The 14,486-nt window shown below is 47.3% G+C and overlaps 3 protein-coding genes across 3 annotated transcripts; 1 reads left to right on the forward strand and 2 right to left on the reverse strand.

The window, feature by feature from the left end:
* Positions 1-1,113: 1,113 nt before the first annotated feature.
* On the forward strand, positions 1,114-3,233 carry PYK1 (Pyruvate kinase; the record flags this gene model as incomplete). Its single annotated transcript, XM_049252258.1, has 8 exons — positions 1,114-1,270; positions 1,415-1,459; positions 1,513-1,559; positions 1,626-1,706; positions 1,784-1,905; positions 1,963-2,796; positions 2,849-2,930; positions 2,988-3,233. 8 exons carry the CDS (start codon positions 1,114-1,116, stop codon positions 3,231-3,233), a joined length of 1,614 nt encoding a protein of 537 aa, XP_049108762.1.
* Positions 3,234-4,873: 1,640 nt separating this feature from the next.
* Positions 4,874-6,379, reverse strand: LOZ57_003208 (uncharacterized protein; the record flags this gene model as incomplete). Its single annotated transcript, XM_049252259.1, has 2 exons — positions 4,874-5,007; positions 5,065-6,379. The coding sequence occupies 2 exons, from the start codon at positions 6,377-6,379 to the stop codon at positions 4,874-4,876; spliced, it is 1,449 nt and encodes a 482-aa protein (XP_049108763.1).
* A 388-nt stretch (positions 6,380-6,767) lies between these two features.
* Positions 6,768-14,309, reverse strand: MDM12_1 (Mitochondrial distribution and morphology protein 12; the record flags this gene model as incomplete). Its single annotated transcript, XM_049252260.1, has 2 exons — positions 6,768-6,879; positions 6,943-14,309. The coding sequence occupies 2 exons, from the start codon at positions 14,307-14,309 to the stop codon at positions 6,768-6,770; spliced, it is 7,479 nt and encodes a 2,492-aa protein (XP_049108764.1).
* Between the last annotated feature and the right edge of the window lie 177 nt (positions 14,310-14,486).

The following is a 14,486-nucleotide window of genomic DNA, read 5'->3' on the forward strand; positions in this document are numbered from 1 at the left end:
CAACGCGCTTGAAGTGTACTCTGTACTCTGTACTCCTTACTCCGTACGGATTACATAAAACAAATTGCTTGATATCTTAGTCCGTTGTATTCTGTATTGAGAGTCTAGTAGCACATCAGACTGAGAGATGTCCTGGTACGGCGCAAACAGAATAAAAGTTTCTTGTACGGACTACGGAGCCCTCCATACTCCGTACGGAGTACTCCGTACAAAGCACATATTTGCAATCCAGCGAACATATGAAGAGTTTGGTGGCAGAAACTTCGTTGTTTGTGAGAGGCTTGATAATATTGCGCTAGTCCGTATATAGTTTGGTGTCCAGCGGGCGAGGTTCAAGGCAACTGCAGGTGGCTGGCTAGAAATGCGCTAATCCTAATCGGGGAGGCACTAAATCTGTGGCTTCGGAAAAATATATAGTCCGGCAATCGATAAGATAACGGTGAACTTGCAGGCCAATCACGAAGCTGGGTGTGGACAGCTCTTTTATGGGTGAAATCCTCTAAAATCGCGCGTTTGGGGGCTTTCCATCCTTCGCTGAAAATTTTTTCTTTATCCCTAGGTGTACAGGCCGGGCGGAATTACAATATTCGCTACTCTTCCCATGCCTGGAGCCTGTGCCAAATGGTAGGGTGGCCTTCGGCGCTGCTGGCAATCGCCTCGTAGTTAGATGACGTTTCGTAGGGTATGAACCATGCTAGCCGCGAGTGACGTCGACCAATCGAGACGGACACCAGCAGCCGCGGGCATCCAATGGCAGCAGCGAAGGCATGCCGATGCCGCATTGTATGGTAGTCCGACGCCTGCGGTATCGTAACGGTTTCAGAGCTGGAGGTGAAATGTGTGTTGTGACCAGGGCGGTGGAGTGTTGGTGCGCTGGTGCTCTGTCCTGATAACCGCATTTCCAAAAATACGCCAAGCGTGCACAGCAGCTCCCCTCGTCTCCCAACAAAAACAAATCATGATCAATCATTTCACAATCTCCCAGCTAATCAACCCGGCCTCACTTTCCTTCTGCCACTCAGCCATCTCACCCTTGCACGCTAGTCCAGAGCTGTAGCAACACAGCTGTTTAAAAAAGCTTATTTAGTTGCTTCTCCTTCTCTGTTGTTCACGATGACTTCCCAGAACAACAACAGAGGTGCCTCTTCATATATGGCGAGCTCTTCAAGTCGCCTCTCAAACAGGATGAAGCTGGAGTGGACTTCCAAGCTCAGCACTGAGTACCAGCCTGCAAAGAACTATCGCCGCACGTCCATCATCTGCACAATTGGTGAGCATGGTGTCATCTGGTGCGCTGAAGAAAGCAGCGGTTCATCGATGCTGGCTCCCTTTCACCTGTCCTGCACTGATTGATGCCACTTTCTCTCCACATATCTAACTCAAGCATACATTGCTAACCACTCCTTGAATCCAGGCCCAAAGACCAATTCTGTTGAGACCATCAATGTTCTCCGCAAAGGTGCGAGTGCCTGCTGTTCTTATATTGTTTTGCTCCTAACTTTTGCATTTTAGCGGGTCTCAATGTTGTTCGCATGAACTTCTCTCATGGAACATATGAGGTATTTTATTTACTCTAGCTTCAAACTACATGTAGACAATTCTAACTGATTTTTGTTGCTGTGCAGTATCATCAATCAGTCATTAACAATGCCAAAGAAGCCGAGAGAACCCAAGCTGGTCGCCCCCTTGCAATTGCTTTGGATACCGTATGCACTCCCAGGCCTACCAACAATGGGCTGTTTCTACATACAGTCAGAGTAACTGACTAGAATTCGGGATATAGAAAGGCCCTGAAATTCGAACTGGACTCACCCCAGATGGCAATGATATTCCGATATCTGCTGGTACTGAATTGAATATCACCACTGACGACGAATACGCAACCAAGAGCGATGATAAGAACCTGTAAGTATCAATATAGCCTAGCCAGATTTTCGCAGTTTTTCTAATGTAGCGATACAGATATGTTGATTATAAAAACATAACTAAGGTCATTGAGAAGGGTAAACGCATTTATGTTGATGACGGTGTTCTCTCATTCGAAGTTCTTGATATTGTTGACGATCAAACCCTGCGAGTGAAGTGCCTTAATAATGGAGCCGTCTCATCCAAGAAGGGAGTAAACCTTCCTGGGACTGATGTTGATCTCCCTGCCCTTTCCGAAAAAGATATCGAGGACATCAAATTCGGTGCGAAGAATAAGGTTGATATGATATTTGCCTCGTTCATTCGCCGTGGTGAGGACATTCAACGCATCCGTGAGGTTCTAGGAGAGGACAACACCGAGATTCAAATTATTGCAAAAATCGAGAACCAACAGGGAGTCAATAATTTCGACGAGATTTTGGAGCAAGCTGATGGTGTCATGGTAGCCCGTGGAGATTTGGGTATCGAAATCCCCGCTCCAAAAGTCTTCATTGCACAAAAGATGATGATTGCCAAATGTAACATCAAGGGAAAGCCTGCTATCTGTGCCACGCAAATGCTCGAGTCCATGACATACAACCCACGTCCAACACGCGCCGAAGTTTCTGACGTCGCCAATGCTGTTCTGGATGGCGCAGATTGTGTCATGTTGTCTGGTGAGACTGCTAAAGGCAACTACCCGCGCGAAGCTGTTGCTATGATGCATGAGACATGTCTTCAAGCCGAAGTCGCCATCCCTTACTTCAGCGTTTTTGATGAACTCCGCAACCTTTGCCCAAGACCCGCTGACACTGTGGAATCCATTGCTATGGCTGCCGTCTCCGCCAGTCTCGAACTGAACGCGGGTGCAATCCTAGTCTTGACTACAAGGTAAACCCCCTCTTTAGATCTTGATTTGGAATGTGTTCTAATAATCACACAGCGGACTTACTGCTCGCCTCCTTTCCAAATATCGCCCGGTTTGCCCAATCATCATGGTCACTCGTAACGAGGCGGCTGCCCGCGTAAGTTTTTCTTGTTAAACTCGAACTTTGAAGGGCGTGTACTAATACCTAAACTAGTATTCCCACCTCTATCGTGGCGTGTACCCATTTTTCTTCCCAGAAAAGAAGCCTGATTTCAACCTCAAGATCTGGCAGGAGGATGTTGACCGTCGTCTCAAGTGGGGTATTGCACAGGGCCTTAAACTCGAAATCATTTCCAAGGGCGACTCCGTCGTCTGCGTCCAGGGTTGGCGTGGAGGCCAAGGTCACACCAACACCATTCGTGTCGTTCCTGCGGAGCCTAACCTGGGACTTGCCGAATAAGCGATTCTTCCTTGAAGTATTCCTCAACCTGTCATGGGTGATAGACGGTCGGGTTTCAATTCTTCCTAACGACGACAAAGATGGGCTTTCTTTTTTCTTTTCCCAAATCTGGATGTTATTTCGTCTTTCTATCCCAGGAATGAAGGTTTTTTTTCAGTTGGCAGGCAATTGCATAAGATCTCTAGGTACTGGTAATGAATGATGAATTACTTTGAGACTCATTTTTGCACCAAATTCTCCTATTAGATCATGCCCTATAGGGCTCCCAAAATGGGGGTAGTACTCCGTAGTATGTAAGTTATGCCAAGGTGTGGAGTAACTTTAGTGGGTCAGGTTATTGTACTAGGCCCAATGTAGACTACTCCACTTGAAAGGTCTTGGCATCACTTGATCATCAAGAAACAACAGCCTCAACAGCAACAGCTAACCATCGATATACCGACCACAGCCTAGTTTCAACGACCGTTATTCTTGTTTACCCTGCAAAGCGCATTTTCCACTCCGTACTCTTGCTCTATTTTATACGACTTATCTGTCAGAATGGTGGTGAGCACTGTGCCCCAAGTTCACTAACCCAGCTAGATCCCATTCAATTAATGCCAAAACATTTTATACAGCTTGGGCGCTTAACACACTATGCTTTTGATGCCGTCTTGAGTACGTTTGCTCCTACTTAATCTCCAAATTTCTAATCATGACATACCTCCCTAAAATGGAACCCAGTCAGCAAAGTCTAACACATCCCTCTAGTTTCCGCATTCCTCGCTGGCATCAAACGCTCAACAGGCCTCACGTACATAAGCCCTATTCTCCCAAATTTCCTTTCCCCAAGTCAAACCATCGCCCAGCTAACCACTTCTACTTGGCTTCACCTCCCACCCACCCCAAGTGCAGCGTCCTTCCAGAGAGCCGCACGGTTCCGGAAATGGCGATGCTCTACCTGGGGTGGGGCGGAGTAAGTGGAACTGCACATATTTATTTAGCCCCAGCCTAAATTCAGACAAAATCACTGAAAGCAAGGAGGTCAAGCGATGGGTGGATAATTACCTTGGTATTGGAGAGTGGGTGATGGACCAAAGCGTCGCGGTGCTAGGCTCGACTAGTTGGTTCGAAAGACGACGCTAAAATAGGGACTTTTACTGTTCCTTGTTACGGGTTTACGATTTTATCGAAATAGGCTTGGAGTCGATTGAGCGGGTCCTTAGGGGATTGGACGTTTAAGGAACAAATTTGCGTGCAAGACTGTTTATAAAATGGCGAAAGTGCTTCACATCTATCGACACAAGCAGAACGGCTTCTTCTGTTTTACATCTCCACCTCATGGACCATAATGGCATTCGTGCTTAAGTGTATATACACCCTTTCCTAAACTGGATTCTAGTTTTATGAACGGTCTCAAACCCAACCTAGCACTGTTATGTCTATGGCTACGCGTTCATATGCATTCGCTCAGGGGAATAGGTATGTACAACTTGTACGTCATAACTAAAGACCAATTTTTTATCATATACATCATACAACTTTCGTCATTCTACCATGAAATACCTTCAAAGTCCATTCATTTTAGATAAAGTCCGAGCACAACAAAGTCCTGGGGGATTTTGCTCGAGAGTACCAATAAGGAAACAGCGGTCTCTGGCTCACTGGTTAAGAAGGGTGTCGAGATTGACACGGCGATAATACGAAATATGGCCCAATTCTAGCCAGAAGTGTGCAATGCAGTCGTGGGAGAGAAGAAACAGTTCCGACATTCCAAACTCGTCCGATTGGGTGACTCAAAGGGGGTTAATGTCCGATAACTGAAGAGACGGGCGCCTGGTTCTTGACTTACCTCCTGTAAAATCTGTGCCAGCGACATGACCCCAGCTAGATACCACTCGTGCACCGTGAAATTCCGGTTCATCAGCAATACGAATTGTCCCATTTGGGCCAATCTCGTCTGCGTAAAAACTAACTTCGCCCCGGGGAACGTTTGGATCTCCTGTGAGCTTGACCGCGATCAGACCTCCACGCGGTATTCCATCAGTACTGCTGAAGGCTTTGGGAAGGGTTCCTCTATTAGCACGAAGAACATTCTCGGCTATTTTTTCGTGCGAGTAAAAAGATAAGGGCATGCATTCGGACTGCATAATGACCAGGAATTCGGCTCCGTGGCCAGAGTAATCGCCAACCCAAATTCCTTGATAGGGGAATTCCGCCGTTGGTGTATAAAGCTTGGGGTCCAGTGTTCCATATGTAGAGACGCCATCCATCATAGTCCCAGTATCAAAAGCAGATAGATTTCCACCGAATTGTATCCATCGTCTTATTCGAAACCCTGCTTCGGAAATCTCACTTTGACGGAGCGGTTTATCCAACAAAACCGATGACTCGAAATCGGAGTATGTGACGTCGACACGTTCAACGGCATCTATATTAAGTGGGGGCCACACTGATTTATCTTCATTTTCCCACTCGTCTGGATCGGCAGCCTTGCAAAAGAAGATAGAAGTGAATACTCGCTGGGTCTCAAGCTGCATCGGCATTCGATACTCGCGTGGCCTCTCAAGGTTAGAGTTCCAGGTTGATATTGCAACCCTGTCGAGCAATATGACCGGGTCATCTAACCATAGGCTAACTTGTGGCTCAAAGGAATTAATGAAAATGGACGTGTCTTTGGACCACAGGTCATAATTGCGAAACGGTTGGGCGGCCACAATTCTATAACCTTCGATTCTGCCCCGCTGAGCATTGTAGCGAACGATGATCACTTTCCCAGTATTTTTAACATCCGAGTACCATATCTTGCCTTGAACGATGAACCAGAACGGATGGTAGGTAATATAGAGGGACCGGAATGACTCGAAAGGCGCGGGGTCACGGAGGGGCTTGTGGAGGAAAGAATTTACCAAGAGAGCCCATACCTGGTCGTCGGCGACATGCTCTCGAAGACAACGGCATGTGCTGGATAGAGAAGCAAGTGTTGTAGCCGGCAGGTAGGAGAGAATGTGGTAGAGAAGTTCCGGAGGAAGAGAAAGCAGATGAGGAGCGTATTCTCTCTTTCCGGCGTTTTTAGTAATAGTCTCAAGAAGCCGATTGGCCTTCGCAGCACGTTCCATACGTGCCCTGAGGGCCGCATGCAGGTAAGCACCTAGTCTACCACTCATCACGTCAACAGAAAAAATTGTGCGCTGAGCGTGAAAGTGCAAGAAGCGTAGGAGGTCATTTTGGCTGCTGATAAGGCCGCTGACATCACCGCGGGCAACCAACAGCAAAAAACTCTCAGGCAATGGTCTCGAACATTCACACACAGAACCAGCAACTACACTGAAACTATACAATATCCACAGGCTTATCTACAGGTGTATGTATGTACAATATGTAACTGGTATTCCTAAAAACAAAAAAGGAATACGTATGTATGTACATCCATTCCTACCAGAGGGCCATTCGGTGGAACTAAATCCACTTCCCAGCTTTCGCCACAGCATGATAAACCAGGAAATCACTGTTTGTGCAAGTTTAGGGTATGGAAACTTCTCAGAGTCAAGCAGGTTAGTGAGTGTTGAAGTTGGGGACCGGGTCAACGTGTCTGTCACCTAGGTCACTTTCTTGTGCAGCAAGCAGCGGCCTCCCTAGATTTGAAATCTGGAACTGGTGCCAGGGACTATAGGGAGTTAGCTTCTATTATACATATTGCAAAATATAAATACTAGCAACAGCCACTTACTTTGGAGCGTGGAGGACGTATCGAGCCATTGCTTCTCGAAAACGGTTCTTATATTCTTTTGGACTTGTAACAGTTGGTCGATTCTTCCCGCCCCCTGCGAAGCCACGATCTTTGATCCAAGATTCCAGTTTCTTGTCCCAGGTGTAGGTTCGAATGCAGTCAATAATCCCGACGACGAGCTCCTGCCGACCTTCATCAATTGCTATCATAAGGGAGTAATCCATCACGTTTTGGCGTGCAAGAAATAAGGTGTCATTCCACACACTCTGGCTGAGGAGCTTCTTTGAATGCTCCCGGGTGAAAAGAGGGCTCTCATAAATGAACTCCACCATATTTTCATCCAGAAGAACTTCGTTTTGTTCCCCTGTGCTCTGAACCTTTCGGTTACGCATGGAGCCTTTGAGGTCAAATATTCTGGTGGGATTGCGATCGTAAAACAAGTTTTCCATGAGGAGTAAAAACCAGTTAAATTCTACCCCAGTAATGGGGTTTTTGATGATAACCTGGTAAAATCCGAACATTTTCGCAATTGCAGACGGGAGTTCGTGGAAAAGAGCTTCAGACATAATCTGGAAATATGCTGGTGCGAACCTCAAAAAAGCTTGTGTCTCGACGGTGGACAGAGACTTGAGAATAAAGCGTTCATCCAAAGTCTTCAAAAAAAGGGATTTCGTTTTACCCCCCTTTGAATCCCATTTCATACAACGGGATAAGGATTCCACAATGCGTTCAGACACTCCACATTTTCGGCGAAGAGCATCAAACTGCTCAGCGTAGAATATTTTGCAGAGCATTCTCGCACTGCCTTCTTGGAACTGAAACTTGAGATGGGTTCCTGTGCTTCGTAGCAGCGCCTGCTCAACTTCTGGCTCAATATCTGGAGACCTGGGCTCCCCTTCGATATCCGCCTGCACATTCTCGTTAGTCTCTTGAATAGTACGAAGCTTGTGTTTATAATCTTCCGAGTCTAGGGCGAATGCGACCAAAGAACTTGGCTCATCTTCCCGCACAATAATATCACAATCAGCAAACACATGGTCTGTATCACTCAACGGATAGTCAAGTGGTGCCCAGCCACTAGCAGAACGCTCTGCCCAAAAGTTCGCAAGCATCTTAACAAGAGAGCTCCTCTCATGTTTTGGTAACTCCTTCAGTTCCATAGCCATTTCTTCGGTGGGAATAGCGTTTGCATCCTCAACCGAGTGTAAGTCTTCAAGTAGGCATTTTTCACTTTCGCTTTGCTCGCCATCGCCAGCTTCAGATGGAGTTTCTTCTCGTACTGATTCCTCCGAGGGCCTTTGGTCAGCTTCTTGTGTTGCTTCTTGTTGCTCCTCAAGACTGTGTTGCGGCTGTTCCCGGAAGTTCTCATTTTCTTCTGCATCCTCAGCACGCGTCATAGATTTCGGTGGGGTAGTCGAAGGCGCATTCGATATAAAGTCTTCATCAGAAGGATCAACGGCATCCTTGACACTTTTATACACCTGCATGATAGGGTTGGAAGATGCCATCGGGTATGCCCGCGATTGCTTCCCTTGTGCAGCCCGCTGTCTTCGTTCCTTTTGGCGCTCTTTCTCGAATTCCCGACTCAGCTGCTCAAAATGCTTCGCGAGGGACGATACCTTCGAGTTCGATTTTTTTGGGACCGAACGAGGTATTAGTGAAGGGCCGGATGAAAGCTTGCTAGACTTAAGAGAAGAGAGTCCAAGACGCTCCGACAGTCGCTTTTCATTTGCTTTAGGCTTGGAATCTTCGTTCGAGGTATCATTCTGTGTAGCAAGGTGATATTGCTCGGCATTTTTGAGTGTGAACTTCCCAGAAGGCTCCCTCCCCTTTTGAAGATGAGCAGGTTGAGATTGCGTCCTAAGGAGTGGCGGTGACCGTGCCCGAAATCGCTGGCGAAATGATATTTCAGGTAAAGGCCGCGGAATCCCCGATTGGCGAGCTTTGACATCACCTTGGCCGGAAGGCTCAGTGACAGGCTCAGGATTGTCAGGTTTTGGCTTCTCCAGAGTCTCGCTCTGAATTAGAGGCAATTCAAATCCCACAGAGTCGTCTTTTGTAATGACATTGCTGTCTAGGGAAGGTAGAGGGCTTGTTACTCCTTGTTCAGGAGATTTATTGGACTCCACTTTCGGTGGAGAGAGCCTTTCCGCAATACTATCCGAAATAGCCAAATCCAAATGTTGAACCCCCCCCTGAGAAACTTGAGGCGTTTGCAGAAGTAGCGTTGGCCCTCCTCTAGGTGTCGATGGAGGTGATAGCTCCTCGTCGTTTCGGCTCTTACTGGGTTTTCCAGAATGCTCCTCCACAACGGATGCAAGAACGCTCTTTGCTTGCTGTGGGGATAAGGTCATGCGTCGTGCCAGACTTGGAGAGCTACTGGGTACTGCCCCTGATTCAGTTGGTTCTGTGGGTGTTGCTACATTCTCGTCGCTTGAGGTGAGTGAAGTAACTGATACGTCCTTATCAAGGAAGATTCGTTTCAACTGAAGTGTTGCTAATCGCCTGATGTCCTTCTCTGAAGGGAAGTAATTGCGCTCGAATTCAGCAAAGGTGGCATCCCACTCAACGACCTTTTCCTGCATGCACAGAATTACGCGGTTCAGAGGGATCACTTCCCAGTATCTTGAGTTCATGTACATCTCTTGATGTTGTTTGATCAATGCAGCATGCTCATCATTAGCTCGCTTCATCAAAACCTCCACTTCTTTCTTGCAGGATTGGGCCATTTCAGGGACAACACTATCAACATTAATGCCTCTTAACCGCGCTTTAACCGAGCTCATAAACCTCGTTAGCCGCTCTTCAGCTTTAGAAAAGACTTTATTGCGAAGTTGGAGATCGTTATCCACTTTCCACGTCACTCGCGGGCGTGGAACTATTATTTCAAGGAGAACAATGGAGTCGTACTGGATGCGAAGTGCAACCTCCTTGTAACCAAAATATCTCAAATGGTCTCTATGCAAGTCATGAGGACAAACGCCAGCTCTAATATGTAGATCCGCGCTGGAGAATGACAGTTCGAGATACTTCCCAAAAGAGTATTTCCATGTGCTTTCAGACATGGGCATCGCAGGGGTTTCGTTGCCACAAATTTTACAGCAGCTCCACATTAATATCTTATCCTGCAAGCCACGAAGTTTAGATGGATATGGCTGAACAAAAATGCTGACTTGGGCATCCCCGTGTACGTATTGCTGATGGTGCCCAAACATACGCTCCTCGCACCCGTTTGCCGTACAAATGGCATTTGCATTGTGGCATAAATCTTCAACGTATTGGCCCAACGTACAGTCGACTTCAAAAATTTTATCGGACCCATGGTCGTTGTAAAAGTCCAGAGCAAAAAGATCAGGCCCAGAGCAAGGGATTGAGGTAGTTGTACAAACTAAGCTGTATAAAACAACAATATTCTGGTGCGCATATGGATCGAAAAGATTAACGTTCCCAGATATGTAGGCTTCCCATTGCCTTTTTTGTGTCTGGTAGTTATACAAAGCCCTATCATATTCCGCGTCATGAACTGCATGTAAGACTTCTTTCACCTTTGATGAAGCACCGGAGGGTGACTCGTGTATCATTTCAGGTGTAATAAGGACAAATTTTTGAGACTTTCCGGTGTCCTCGCTTGGTGTATGCTTTGCAAAGTCCTGATCCCGAAGTCTTTTGAGATATGCAAGCTGTCTTTCTAATTCTCTCGCACGCATCAAAAGGTATGGTTGCCGAAACTGGACGAAAGGGGAGGCAGAGAGTATTTTTGTTTGATGCTTTTCTACCATGTCCTCATAGAAGGCTGGGTTTAAAGTATCTTGCGGAACGTCAACTCTGACTGTTTTTGGTTCAAGTGGCGTTTCAGAGAGTCCGGCGTTTTGAGTGACATCATTTACGCTTTGCGAAGCATCCGAGGCTGCGCCTTCTCCTGATTCAAGAGCACCGCTATCGGGCATATTGGTGGCAGAAACAGGTGGGCGAGCACTAGTCAGCAAGGAATTGTCACCACATGTCGGAATCTTTGCAAATTCATCTCGCATAAGACAGGTTTCCAGCTTTAGGTTGTATACAACATAGACCATGAACTCTGTAACTCGTTTAATTTTCACAAGCACATCGCTACTAGCACCTCGAAGAACAATAGTGCAGCCCAATTCCTTAGGGCATCCAGAAATATACATATAGGTCTTTTTTCGGCCACTATTAACGTATGTCTTGACATCAAAGCCGCCACATTGGCCAGGATACGCTGGAGCCGCAACCAGTTTGTCCATTGATGTCATAACTCTGGTCTGGGTACACCTAGACACGGCTTCAATGACGCTGGCCTTCACATTGTAAACAGTTGCAATTCCAGCTTTCTCTAGGAGCTGAAGGGCTAACCCAGACACATTCTTCTCCACTAATAGAACGTTGGGGCGGAGTGCGGATATCCTTCCAACAAGGTTTTCTAAGAATTCACGTTCCTGTCGTATCACGGGCTCCAAGCTCATGAAATGCTGTTGTTGTCGGGCATATTCCAAAGGAAACGTTACGATGAGGATGTTGGGTCGTGGTATGCTTCTTGACATACTTTTTAGAGCTAGGTTCTTGGTAAAAACAAGTCCAGAGACATAAGATGTATCACCTGGACGACCACCGGGTATCTTTTTTAGTTTAACGTAATGGCGGATATCCATATCATCGCCATGCTGGACATCTGGTTCAACATCATCTATGGCTTTTAAGAGAATAGGTAGTAAGGCAGTTTCCCAGCTATGTGAGTGGGGAACAGACGCGTCTTTCAAAAGCTGACGAAGAAGCTTTCTTACATGCTGGAGGCTGGCGCGATTAAGTTCTATCGGAGGGGCACCTGCACCTCGCATTGATGAGCTCCTAGTCATCTTAAACCCTCCAGGTATTGGGGGCGCAGGGAGAACCGGTATATTATGCTCCTGAAAGTAATGAACAACCGACGGCGTTTCCTTGGAAGCCCTTGGTGATAAACGCTGATGAGTACTGCCTGCAACACTCAAGTTCCGGCGTCTTGTTGAACGTCCCAAATTCACAGCTTTTGAGCTACTAAGGCTAGCATCATCGGCGTCTCGGCCTAAATAGACACCTTGGCCAGACTTGTCACCTAATCGGGAGCGGCTCTTTTTTACCGCTGCGAGAAAGCCCCCGAACGTTGCTTTTTCACTATCTCCAGCGCTCTTAGAAAGGCCATTATCAGAAACTACCGAGAACAAGTTCGGTTGCTCCTCAGCACTAGAGGCGTCATCAGAAAGATACTGGGCCAAATCAGGATCAATGATGTTATCCCTATGAAACGCATGTAGTCTAGTATTGCTGTCCTCCCCTATTCGGCGTTGGAAGGGGGCCCTATCCTCATGATAAGACTTGATGCCGCGAACGAATTGAGACCGAGATTGATGACGTTTATGGGACACGGAAAGAGCTCGTCCATTAAGTGAAGACCGCAATGACTTGGATGAGGTCGGCCTTGTGAGTGGGCGATCAGATTCTATTTCAAGAATAGCTGATCGGCGATTGTTTCCATCCGTAGTACGGCGAGTGGCCGGGATAGCCATTGTTGGGGCTCTTAAAATTTGGTCGACTGATTGAGACACAATAGATGATGCATCATCTTCGTCAGCCATATTTAACGCTCTGGCGGACGTATCTAGACCTTCAGAAGACCGAGAGTTAAATGCCATCTGGCTCAAATCGTCGCTGCTAAAGTCAGAGGAGTCGGAATCATGGGCATTTATCACTGCTTCGCATGGTTTGCAGACACGCACGGAGCCAGAGTGGCCAAAGGGAGCACCAGATATGATACAAGTGCATCTCGAGTCGAATATCTGTCCACAAGTACGACAGTGGTGCTTCCTTCGGAAGGTTGAAAAAGGGTCGCCGCAATGAAAACAGTCTTTAGCATTTTCATCACGCATCCAAAATTCTCTACCAAGTAGTTTACTTTTGAATGGCACGGTGCTACCCTTTTGTGGGTGATTCGAGGCTTTTGCACTGACGTGACTCACGCGAACCGGTTCTGGAGTATCAAATGAAATGTGTGGAGCTGCAGTCGCCGAACGATTTGCTGGTGACCCTGGGGACATTATCAGTGGCGGGCCATACCCTGGAAGGCGATTTTGATTTATTCGTGGAATAGGTTTAGTAAAAGATGCCTTTGAAGAATTGATGGATGATTGGTCCCTTTCGGCGGTCGATATTGAGGTAGCCGCAGTTGTAGTTCTCAATTCATTCACTGAGCTCTCACCGGCAGAAAATTTTGCAATGCTATTCGTCAAAGAAGTTTGAACGGGTGACGAATCCTTGGAGTTGCCCGTAAGGGATTTTTCGCTTCTACCACGGAGTTCGGCATCTTTCTCCTTCCATTGAGGCTGCGCAAAGGGTGCATCAAAGTCGGTTAAAGTGACTTTGGATGGGGACTGTGCCTTCTCGTAAGACGAAGTTCTATATGGAAGAAGTGTTCCAGGGATAGTCCGGTCTCGCCCCTCAAACATATCGTTGCTCGCGTTCTTCTGTACTTCTTGGGGTCGAGGAAACGCAGCAACTCCTAACTCCTGTGATGATTGAAGGGAAGAAATCTGCAAGGAGCCATCTCCACGGCCAGACGCTGTCGAATCAGCATAAGTCACAATACTTGTTGAGAAGCTGCCCGAGTTACTTGGCGTGTGGTGTGCACCAGGCCTGGCCACACTCACATTAACCTCGCTGATTGCTGGGTCTACCGATGGTGAAGGTGACACCTTGGTTAGCGGGGCGATAGAGGACTTAGCCGCGGTGCTTGACGGTATCGAGGACTTTGAGGACACGCTAGGTGCTTTTGAAGATAGCTTAGAAGATTTGAGGGCGGAGAAACTCGTCATTCCCTCGGGCTGTGTCGGAAACGTGCCAAGAATGGGCGATTGCGTCTTAGAAGCGTATGCTGAGTTTGATGGAGACAGCGGGTCGTCAGCAGCGCCCAAAACTGGCAAATTCAACTGGGCGGATGATGACTTCGGCATCGGCGGACCAGGCAATTGAGTATCGGAAGGTTTGGTCGAACTGCCAACCATTTCCTTTACTCCTCCTACAGATGCCCTAAAAAGGCTATACAACCCGCTTAGTCCACCTTGTAAATCTCCAACAACGCCAGCCTTGTTATCGACCGCGGAAGAAGGTACAGGGGGAGTGGCGAAGTCGTTGAAGACGGTGAGCGTGTCTGAATGGCAGGCAGCATTGTGGATTTGGTCAAGGGCTTCGTTTAGATTGTCCTTCTCAGCTTGTGCGCTATAAGAGGCAAGCGAGTTCCGTCTGGACTGTCGACCAAGTGGAAGAAAAACGGACGAAGCGGAAGGACTCGATGTCCCTTGGGATCTCTGGGACGCCATTATAAAGGAGTGGATAGATAAATCATCAGAGGGACCACCTAGATGTCCAACAAAGTGTTCCTTCTTCACTCAGTGAGAGCTCAGCTTCGCGAGGAGATTTTCTGCCCTGATGATTGATCGAGGGCTAGGCAGCGTCGTCTGCCTACATGCAAGGACACAGCAACAGAGACGTAGCGG

Source organism: Ophidiomyces ophidiicola (genome assembly GCF_022830035.1).
Source record: "Ophidiomyces ophidiicola strain CBS 122913 chromosome Unknown scaffold_10, whole genome shotgun sequence".
NCBI lineage: Eukaryota > Fungi > Ascomycota > Eurotiomycetes > Onygenales > Onygenaceae > Ophidiomyces > Ophidiomyces ophidiicola.